Source organism: Cydia fagiglandana, chromosome 7 (assembly GCF_963556715.1).
Source record: "Cydia fagiglandana chromosome 7, ilCydFagi1.1, whole genome shotgun sequence".
Taxonomy (NCBI): Eukaryota; Metazoa; Arthropoda; class Insecta; order Lepidoptera; family Tortricidae; genus Cydia; species Cydia fagiglandana.
In genome coordinates this window covers 14,431,901-14,444,113 of record NC_085938.1, presented here as the reverse complement: position 1 = coordinate 14,444,113, position 12,213 = coordinate 14,431,901, and the positions used below count along the sequence as shown (strand labels likewise).

General features: G+C 36.2%; 1 protein-coding gene across 1 annotated transcript in view; it reads left to right on the top strand.

The window, feature by feature from the left end:
• LOC134666012 (uncharacterized) overlaps positions 1-12,213 on the top strand; it is a 234,362-nt gene that overhangs the window by 132,924 nt on the left and 89,225 nt on the right. The window contains exons 6-7 of the mRNA XM_063523093.1: positions 1,449-1,613; positions 11,445-11,525. Of these exons, the coding sequence (XP_063379163.1) occupies positions 1,449-1,613; positions 11,445-11,525 (246 nt within the window). The remainder of the gene's footprint in view (positions 1-1,448; positions 1,614-11,444; positions 11,526-12,213) is intronic.

Below are 12,213 nucleotides of genomic sequence, written 5' to 3'. Positions count from 1 at the left end.
CAACTGCAACCCAAAAGTTTACAAACAAATCCAACAACTGTCGTCAATTCACTAGTCGGCAGTTTTCATTGCGGCGTTAAACTGTGAACACGCTATAAAGTCTATGGCGTTCTGTTGCCGCTTTTACAGGTCGGTCGCTGGAGCTTTACATAAATTAACCTTTTTCACGACACATACTTAATGTATTTATTAAAATACTCTGCCTTGGGAGCCACTTACGACTTCGTGCCCTACGCTGTCGGGAACGCCGGGCCCTGGGGACAGGAGGCTCTTCAGAGAGCTTCGCAAGCGCCTCAGGGAGAAGGGGAATGACCCCTTAATGAATAAAATGACTACCTACGATAAATCGTAACTATAAGATTTACTTAGGTACAAGTGAAGGCAGATAAAAAAATATTCGGAAAGTAGCGCTTAGGATTGTCTCTCGCTTGTTTTAAAAAAAAACTACGTTGTTTACTTACGTACTAAGCTAACAAGAAGATACTTAGGAGGTACATATATTATAAAAAGGAATAGCTTAAATCAGAATAACACACTTTAATTTAAAATGGAAAACGCAACAAAACAATTTGTTTATTGTCAATAAAAGGAAACCGACAGTTCACAAATAAAATTTTCATAGGGGCGTTAATACATTGTAAATCGAAATGGCCGTGGCCAATAAACGATTTTATGTGTCTTGGACTATTAATTCAAATTAACCGTAATCGTGGCGAAAATAGTCATTTAAATATCGCGTTAACGTCATTTTACTGCTGTCGAACACATGGAAACATTAAAACAGAGTGGACGGGCACGCCTCGTTTATTCTGCTAAATACTATGTTGCGAACACGTGAGTGGGATAAATAGTGTACACAATGTATTATGACATGCTGTGTGTATATATTATACATATGTACCAATTTATTAGAGTTTGTGCGGAAAGAGAAGAGTTGCGGAATGTATAGGACCCATGCAATACTTTCCACGACTGTCCTCTTTCCGAACAGACTCTAATATGTATGTTCAAATATTCATTTGAGAAGAATAATTTTAATATTGATGCAAATCGATAGTGTAATTTTCATAAATTTTAATATATTGAAAGTAACTAAACTTTTAATTACCTAGTGAAAAAGTGACATAGGTATCGATATCGTATTTTAAAAATATGTAACTTATTTTTCCACCACTCTTTCGCATATGACTTAGCTGAAATCGAGAAATTATGATAGTTTAGTAATAGTATAATAGTTTTTACGGCTACCTAGTAATTGTTAACTGAAAAACTAAAGTAGGTAGGTACAGTGATTATTTGAACTGACTTCGAAAATAAATAATGATGCACCATGATACGATCTACCAAAATATTTTTAGATGATTCTCTTTCTTATTTTTCATTGTGTATGTGTAAATGCATTAAAAACACTTCATGTCAATCTAACTTTATCCCACAATTTTCCACAGAGCCGGCAGGACTACCGCGCGGCGTTCGTGCACTACTGCAACAGCCCCAGCCCTAGCGCGTTGGCCACGTACTACGACTCCCACAACACCTACGTCCAGCAGCTGACAGCCACCAACGCCATGCTGGACCAGTACCACAAGTACACGCTGCCTACTATACTACAGGTAAGAGCTGTACCCTGCGGCACCCCATCCCATCTAAGGCGGAGTCTACCGTGCGGCGTTCGTGCTACGACTCCCACAACACCTACGTCCAGCAGCTGACAGCCACCAACGCCATGCTGGACCAGTACCACAAGTACACGCAGCCTACTATACTACAGGTAAGAGCTGTACCCTGCGGCACCCCATCCCATCTAAGGTGGAGACTACCGCGCGGCGTTCGTGCACTACTGCAACAGCCCGAGCCCTAGCGCGTTGGCCACATACTACGACTCCCACAACACCTACGTCCAGCAGCTGACAGCCACCAACGCCATGCTGGACCAGGCCGCGTAGCCAAGATGCCAATCGCTAACGCTCCGTAGCGATCGAAACGCAACTGTCACTGTCACACCAATATGGAAGAGTGATAGAGATACATAATGCTTTTCGTTGTCGAAGCGATAGCGATTGTAACCTTGGCTAGGCGGCCAGTACCACAAGTACACGCTGCCTACTATACTACAGGTAAGAGCTGTACCCTGCGGCACCCCATCCCATCTAAGGTGGAGACTACCGCGCGGCGTTCGTGCACTACTGCAACAGCCCGAGCCCTAGCGCGTTGGCCACATACTACGACTCCCACAACACCTACGTCCAGCAGCTGACAGCCACCAACGCCATGCTGGACCAGTACCACAAGTACACGCTGCCTACTATATTACAGGTAAGAGCTGTCAATATTCCTACAAACGGCAACACTCCCAACTGTACATCGGTGGACCTTATTACAAAAGGCATAAGGTCCACCGATGTACAGTTAACAGTGTAGGTGATAGACTTACAAAATGTAACATACCTACGTTATACAGCCTGAGCGAAAATTATATTTAAATTATGTTATTTTGCATCGTTTGCGCGTGCATTTTGCACGCCCAGTCTAAAGTTTTAATTTTTCACCCATTTTGTACTTTGTCACATTGACAATAGTGTGGTCTCTAGAGGTCTCTAGCGACTTTCATATTGATTGTCACTGTGACAAGGTACGAAATGGGTCATAAATTAATATTTTCGACCGTACCTACTTGTTCGTACTTGAATTGGCGCGATACATATTAGGCTAGGTCACCCATGTTGTTTTATTTATTTTTTATGTATTAATTTTAGTTTCGTTGGTGGTTTTAATTGTAGGTTACTTTTTATTGTAAATTTGATATTAATTACTTATGTTAATGGTTTTAAATATAGTCCAATTATAATTATTTTGGTCTCCGTTCATTATTAGAATCATAAAGCATCACAATGTTTGTTTATATTCTATATTATATACATTTTTTTCCTAAATGATCAAGACAAAATATAATTTTGCAAATGGATACGTCAAGTTTATTTATTTCATAGCTTTGTATCGGTTGAGTGAGGGGGAAAATAATAATATTAATCACAAAGTGGTGGGAATTCTCTTCGATAAGTAGAGTGGCTTTTTAATATCAACCTGTCAAATTAACGGCTTTTAGGCCATCAAGGCTTTTACCGGCTTTTATTAAATTGTAGCGTAATATTATATTATTATTTACCTTAGGGTTTTAGAGCTCCAACTTGTAGGGTTTCTTAGCTAAAATTGATTTACGTTTGTGTTTCACGCTTAGAGAAAAAAATGTTCACCTCAACAGCTCGAACAAAGATACTTTGGTACTTAAAAACAGTGAGCAAAACCGCATTTTGCTCACTGAGTGAGACATAATGACATTCAAATGACCATCATATTCATATTACGCTCATCTACGCCCTTACTACGCTCAAGATACTAAATAAGCTTCTATCTATATTTCTATCTATTTATTATAGAATCTTTCGCTTGCACGGGACTCAACATAAGCTCTTGAAGAAATATCAATCTTTGCTCTCTCGTTGTACAAATAACTATTGTTACTCACGTTAATTGTATTTGATAAAATCGTAAAAACAACTTTGTATTCCAATGCTTAGAAACCTTTCACTATGACTTAAACAAATTTTACTAATTAAAACGCAACCCTGCGAATATGAGTAGAGACTCCTTTTATAATTATATTTCTAGTAACTATTTCTAGCCATCTCGTAGCAATACATATGAGAAGAGTCGAAAAAATATTACGCAAATTTATTTAAGGAACCATGACAATCATATTTTAAAGTGTTGTTTCTTTTAAACAATAAATCAAACTTAAGGATTTGTTTTGAGCTATTCTCAGTAATGATTTTTTGAATTTGCTTTCATTTATATTGCTAATGCTCAGCCCAAAACCTTGTCTACCTTGCAGCCAGATTGTCTGATAAGATAAAGTAGAATTAGATTCACAATTAAGTAGATTTATAGTGTATTATTTTAAGTTATGTAATTTATGTAAGCGCACACAATAGGTTAAGAAAAGAGTGTTTTTATTCGCCAAGAAACTGTTCCGCAGTTTGGCGAAATTTCAAATATGTAAATTTGTTTATTGTGTATGTTAGAACTAAATAAAAAAAAATGTTTCGCCAAAAATATTTTACGGAATAAATCCATAAAATACATGTCTATATTCATAAAACCGTGGTAACAACGAAATATTAATACTCAATGATTTATATTTAATGATACCTCTTTACCTAAATTGTACTCGGAATGGGGGCAACTCAATAATTCATGCGTAGTTATGTCTTCGAAATAGATATATTACCATTGTGGGACAAATTTTATTAAACATTAAAATTCACTCAGAAATACCCTAGAGAGTAAATTACAAATGAAGGGATGTTTACAAAAACAACATAACTGACTACACTGGTTGACACCTGAAACGATTATGATGTTATGTTGTTTTTGTAAACATCCCTTCAAATAGAACGAACTTGCTACGTGGTACCTACTACAAACTACTATACAACCTTACCTTAACCTTTACCTTACAAATGTTAGTTCATTTTAGTTACACTTAAACAAATATTAATTTCATTAAAAGTGGTATGAACATTGGAACATGCGGGTTCACTTGTCTGGTAACTTCTGAGAACTCGAAACTAGCAAGTCAACGACCGGTCAATGCGAAGACATAATTATATTATCTCTACGTTTTGCCTTACATAGGTAATACATAATAGCTTCCCTTATTCTACTGCAATTCACATTTATTATTTAAAAAATTTCCGAATCATACGATTGATTCACAACACCTTATAAAACACCGTCCCCCGACGCGTCTGTTTCTGTGTTTGTTCGCGATAAACTTATAAACTACTGAACGGATTTTCATGCGGTTTTCACCTATCAATAGAGTGATTTTGTGGAAGGTTTAGGTGTATAATTTGCAAACCCGTGCGTAGCCGGGGCGGGTCTCTAGTTATAAATAAAAGTATTCCGAATCAAACATAATCAAAAAGAAACCATAAACGAACTGAATGAATGAGAAAATTTCAGCCAAATGTTGAGAATACCTGACAGTAGGTATTAATCAGCAATGTAATTTCCATGCGTAGGAACCAATTCATTAAATATTCAGAAACGTTTGTGCTATCGTAATTTAGGGTGACATTGAAAATATTATGAGTAACAATTTTCTATCCAATTGAGGTTGATCGGTATGTAATCATAATCAAGAGTAATAGCATCAATTTCAAAACTCGAATAGTAAATTCGATTTCCGTTCATTAATCAATCAATTGAGACGTAGCTGTCACAACATTCTACTGCAATTCAGGAACGAGTATTCAATCTAAGTTGGTAAACTCCCGCTTTTGTGTAATTCCCATCCAACTTTGCCTAGACGGACGGGTATCCTGCAATTACAAAGCAAAAAGGCATATGACAAATCATCGCCCATCGCCTGATACGACGTTTTCGGCTAGTACTTGGCTGTCTACGGACCGAAATGAAACCGAGCCTCAAACGAAACGAGCTCGATTAGGGCTGCAATTCCCGTGACACTCGAAAAGATATATTCGCTTAGGTAACAGAAATAGAATGGAGTTGGGTAAATATAACCAGCGAAATAAGTCAAATGGCTCTCTGGAGCCCGTGCAGTTTTCGGATAAATAAATCAGAAGTTGCTTAAACAAAGTTATAACTTTACTGATAGGATCTCTACTTCCGATCTTTTAATCCCTTATGTTTTCGATTCGGTTATGTGTATGACTATTACACCTAGCCAAATCGAACACACATTTCTTAAAACCTGTCGCACAAAACTGCCGCCTTAAGAAAAAAAACCATAACTGACAAAAAGTAAGTTTCGAGAAAAAGCCAAAAAACTTTGCACTCCTGTTCAAATAGGTTAAATTCAAAGTACAAAGTTGAAACTTTTGTTAATGAACAAAGTAATTGTGTAGAATTTTTATGCGTTGTAAATTAGTCGATATCTATTTATTTAAATAAGTTATTTAGAAAAAATAGTTACTGCCTCGTGATATAAATAAAATAAAAATATCTTTACTAACATTAAATGACATAAGTGTGTACTTATGGTTTTTGTGTTAGTTTTGCACTACGATGTCTAAGAAATAAAAACACAAGTACACAGTTGTGCTTATGTTACTGACCGATCTCGAAGCTGAAAAAGCACAATTGGGTACTTTATGTTTTTTTGCTTAGTTAACGTTATCAAATTATGATTTATCTCGTTAAAGGAGTTCTTAAAAATACGATAAATGCTTCATAATTATTTATTTAACGAAAACAAATGAGATATTTGTAGAGATATTTGATTAATAATGCAATATAAAACTAATAAAATGCACAATTAGCTTGCACTACCTAAGTAAAAATGCTATTAGGGACCTTTAAAATGTCATGATGTAATACAAAATTGAAATGAGGTACAAGTAGATTGTACTAAGTACTAGTCCTTAATTTATTGAGATGCTGCTGATGTTTGTGGCTAGACATTATTTTCTTGAATGTCACATCTGGCCATAAGAAGCAACCGTCTGCTCCTGGGCGACTGCCGCATCGTTAAGGCGATAGTCCTTTTCCAACGACAGCTGCAATACTGTTCATTTTACTATGGAAATTGACAATGACAGCGACGCGTTCAGTACCGGTAGTGCAACTACGGTTAGAAATGGAATGTTACCATTAGTAATCTGATAACCAAAACAAAAAAAAACGCACTCAAAACGCACTCAAAACGCACGCAAAAAGCACAAACAGCTTTTGCGTTCTAGAATAAAATATGGTTAGAATTAGAATGTTAGATACAGCTCAAACACTCAGAAAATTATCAATTTTATTTCATTATATTAACAAAACTTGCAATCATAAAAATAACAACAAAGCGATACTCATGAAATAAACATAATGAAAAATAAATAGTTGGGAAATGCCTGTTTCATGAACAAGCATGACATTGGGCGGTGTATCCCATACTAAAATTAAGCCATGTGCCAATGTAAAACTATAAGTGTTATTTTGCAACATACCTAGATACATAAAGCTCGGTGGTGCCGGAGTGATCACACATAGGACCGAAACTATAAGCCACGTTATTTTAAGCCATTGTACCTTAAATTCGTGGTTAGGGTTATAATATGTTTTAGTCTCAATAGACAAGTTACTTAACACCAATATAAATAAAGAGATAATGTTAATTCCAGATACGCATATACATACATTTACAAACATTAAACATTACATTTGAATACGCGCGCCAAGCCTTAACGTAGGTACCTAATAGAATGACCGTGACAAAAATACCTAAAGTTATTCAAAAATATAAGCAAAATCTGGAATACGCGACGAGATGAGTAACGTAACATGGATATAAGTATACTTACAAATAATTTTTGACACTTATTACAATCACGTATACACATTAACACTTCTAATATTTTTTGAAGTAGGCACAGGAGTAATTAATACGTGCGTCGTACGCGCAACCTCTTCCGAAGGAAAGTAACCAGGAGTGAACCGGCCAAAATCTGTCCTTATAGGGGATCGGAGGGGGACTACCTACTAGCCTGATAAAGCATAACTGACCACAACGTTTAATAAATAAAGCACAAGTTTACTTTTTTGCAACCGACAATAAGCAGAAAAAGCATAAGGAAGAGTCATACGAGATAGAAAAAACATAACGTGCAACTTATGTTTTTTCAGATTCCCAGAGTTATGGTTAATAATTATTTTATACTAACAAGAATGAACACTTCTGTCAACTTATGGGTTTTTTACATAGAAATTTTATAGAAAACCAATATTATGGTTTTTCTTCTTGTGAAATAATTGTTGGGCTCAAATTCAAAACAAAGGAAAAAAACACAAGTCGTCAATTTAGTACTTTTCTGTCTATGAATATATACTTATGCTTTTTCTTTCTCAAAAAGGCAGTAACTTTACCAAAATGGTGTGTAGTTATGCTTGTCTAAATCGTGACCTGTTACAGATAAAAAAATAACTGCTAGATAGAAAAATCACATTTTTCTTCCTGATTTCGAGGGTGTCAATAACTCAATTTCGCAAAAATTGTCATTTATGGTTTTTTTTCTTAAGGCGGCAGAAAACATGACAAGCTCCTCAGATAACTCGAATGAGTCTTACTGGGCCCAAGAGATGTCATAAATTCTTAGAAAGTAAGTGTTCTTAAAGCCCACATGGAAGATTTGTGTAAATAAATGCCACAAGAATAATTTCTTCTTGTTCTGAAATCAATAGCAAAAAGGATTTTCTGAAAAACACTAACTGAACCCGAACACCGTTTAGGTAGGTACTGATTTTTTCGCGTATAACGGGTTGGCTTAAAGTAATGAGAATTTTCGTTTTCGTAAATATAAAAAAAAACTGGTCAAGTGCGAGTCGGACTCGCGTTTCAAGGGTTCCGTACATCACACAATTTTCAACATTTTTTTTTGTACGTGTAACGTGACGTGAGTGAAACGTCTTGAAAAACCCGAATGAGTCAATCAAGTTTTCAACACATGTAATATGAAGTTTTCTGCCGTGGTGGCTTATATCTCTGCAAATATGCAAAGTAGCTTAGTTAGGAAATTAAATGCCGAACAATAGTACAAGTGTCTAAATGCGAAGACTGAAGACCGAGCTCCGCCAGGCGTGTCTCACTCCGCGATTTCGTCGCTTTGCTACAGGTAGCTAAAAGTACATCCGTTCGACCCCAATTTTGGGGTTTGCCATAAGCCGCGCGTGGCGCTGTCGCCACCTAGCGGCCATATCTGTGCTGATCGTGACAGACGCGTTTTGTTAGAGAGTGAGTCTTCTGTACCTAGTACTATTATTTATTCTGTGGCTCCGCGTAGAGCTTAAAACTCGGAGCGTCCGACGGGTCGCGCTTCCTACAACTTCCGCAAGTGTTTTAAAAGCGAAGGCCGAAGAGAGATAATACCTACAAGGTGGCCAAAAAATACGCACATTCCCGTAGCCAGGGAGGTTTTGGGATTATACCTACTGAGCAACATTTACTATGGGACCCGAAATCGCGAAAAAAAATGTATCCTCCCATAGAAAACGGACCAGCCAAAACGTATGAAACAGCCAAATTTTTCTTCGCGATTTCGGGGTTGCACGTCGGCAACGGGAATACACTTAGTTTATTTTTTGGCCACCCTGTATAGTGCTATTTAAAACACGTGACAATACCTAGTAACCTAGTCAATCAGTACTACAAGTACCATTGCGGCTGTGTGCCAGATACAGCCTAGTCGCATTTTTTATCTACAGTCCAACTCACGCTTGAAGCTAAAGGCACGCCTCTTCGGGACGCTTCGGGTCTTCGGCCTTATGCGGATATCGGCCTAGGGCCTTCGCAATAGCTGTCTACATCATGTTTCACTTAAAGTATTGCGGCTGTGTCCCTAAAAAAACCTAAACCGCATTTTTGTTTTTAAATCCGACTCACGCTTGACTCTAGATTTCTAATAGGTTTTCCTGTCATCTTTAGGTAAAGGACTATTTTGTGTATTTTTTTCAGAATTTTAGACTTAGTAGTTTCGAAGATAGAGGGGGGGGAATGGTCATTTTTTGTCTATTTTCTTGAATAACTTCTAAAATTTTTATCGTAAATTTATAAAAAAAATATATTTGAGATTCTCACAATGAGCTCTTTCGTTTGATATGTAACACGACATAGTTTGCAAAACTTTGATTTTTAATTTTATGGTTTACCCCCCAAAAGTAGCCCCCATGTTTAAAATTCATTTGTTGACGTTACATATCCGTTTTTGGGTCACAGACTTACATATGTGTACGAAATTTCAACTTAATTGGTCCAGTAGTTTCGGAGCAAATTGGCTGTGACAGACGGACGGACAGACAGACGCACGAGTGATCCTATAAGGGTTCCGTTTTTTCCTTTTGAGGTACGGAACCCTAAAAAGACAATAGCTATGGGTTTTCGAAATTTTACAATGACAAACAAGAGCATATTTTAAATTACAAGAAAACATTATATATACAATAACGTCTCCCATATCCGATTTCTCATAACTGTGTTCAAACCCTCTGCGTCATGCTTTGGACAACGTTTTATTCACATTCCATAACTGTTTTATTGCCGTTAATTTTAATCATTTCGGCATATTAGCTTGTTATCTATATCATGCCATCATTCAAAATAGCTAACTGACTAAAAATTTTCATGAAATCTGCAACTGATTGATATTTAGAGAAAATTGTTTATGTATAATATTTTGGTAAAATGTATGCAATGACGTTTTTAACTGGTTTTAGGCTCTCGCGGAAAAACGACTAAACGTTTCCAACCCTAGAATATCCCCAAGACTTAAATCAATCGAAGAATTTTGGCAAATATTATATACTCTGATATGTATATTGCGATAGTAGGCAAAAATATTATAGAATAAAATAAATTTTACCGTGTAATTACAAAACGATCAGTCAGAGAGTACTTGGTAGTTTGTCCAAAGTGAAAAGCAAACGGTCAGAAGCATGTTACGTAAACTAACACAAGGGAGGCCAATTACTTCATTCTTGAATTTGGTTCTAATGTTGGATATTGCATAGTTCTTCAATATAATATCCAGAAATCCATGGCCATTGTCTTTTTGTTTTTATGTTCGAAAACAATAATTATCATTACTTTAAGCCAACCCGTTACTCTAATGTGTCGAGATATGTTCACAAATTTAAATAAATTAATTGCTAAGTCGCCATGTACTTTTGCGGCTGATGGTACGTACACAAACATTGCTTTATATATTATATGCAAGGCAAATAAAGCTACAGCTCGATTTTCCCTCAAATAGGTACATTCTGATACTCATTAAATTTGAAGCTATATTTCGTTTCCAGTATATTGGTGTATAGAGTGGGCATCCCTAAAATTGGAATTCTGCCATTCATGAGACTTGTTCAATTCAACGAGCATCCTTACTAAGTCTGCTTTTAATTAAACTGCCTGATGAGTTATGCTTGAAATCAATACATATTCATAGTAAAACTATATTTCTGTTCATAGGTAACTAGCATTACAAAAGCGATAAACAGACAGATATTAAAATACGATGTATGATTGTTTTTGTAATAGCATTTTAGGAATATCTAAAGTTAATGTACCTTGGAAACTTAATTAAAATTTATCTTTACTGTAAGAAAGCCTTAATACTTCTATAAACAGTACCACTTAATAACATTTCATATTGTACATTTTATTTACTGAGATATTTTCTATTTCCCCGTATTCTAGTTAGTATTGGATAGGTATTTAATTCGTAAATAAGTTGAAAATGTATATTATGTTTCGTAAATTAATGGTCAAGAGAAAAAGTCATGGATTCTATTATTCTTATTAGTAATGGATCTAAATTTAAATCACTTTTGTTAGGTAATATGACTGTAACAGCCGTGCTCTAAAGGTATATTTTATATTTCAGGACCTGGAAGAAATATTGACAGACGTGACCGCGGCAGTCAGCGAGGCCATTTGTAATGAAGGGGGGATTATCACGGATAAGGTAAGATATAAGCCCTGTCGAGGTATGACGCGGATTGCGGAAAATGCAATGACTAATCGACTGTGGTCATTTTTACCTTAAGCTTAGGGGGCTCCATAGGATAGGTAATCATAAGTAGGATTAATGACTTTTAATTTGTTTCTGGTCCATCGTTACTAGAGGTACATTTGTATAGGTATCAATGTATATAGGTACATACCTATTACATCTGTGGTATCAGATTTGATAGATTTATGCCCTCGCATGCCGAGCGCGGATCCACGTACGAGGAAAATATTAGAAAAAAATCATCACGGCACACGAGAGGAAAGGTTCTTTATTATTTTATTGTACTTAACACGACTCGAATATGACTTATCGTCGGCTAAAGTCACAAACTTAATAACTTTAACTCCTCCTTCGGAGTTGCGAGGTTTGCGATTTTAGCAGACGTTGTGTGTGTGTGTGCGTGTGTATGGGACATGGGACGATAATCGCAATAACAATTGAACGTATAAGATTTTGGGAGCATAACAATAAGGAAAAAGTTATTGAGAAAATAATGAACGTCGTAATATCATCAATACGACAGAGCAATAATAGCTAGTTTATTGCAGGTAGGTAATTCATATAATTAGTTTTCGTATTCATTCTGAATAATACATCATTTTGTAATGGTATTCACCGGAAGCCGGTTATCACACTGGAT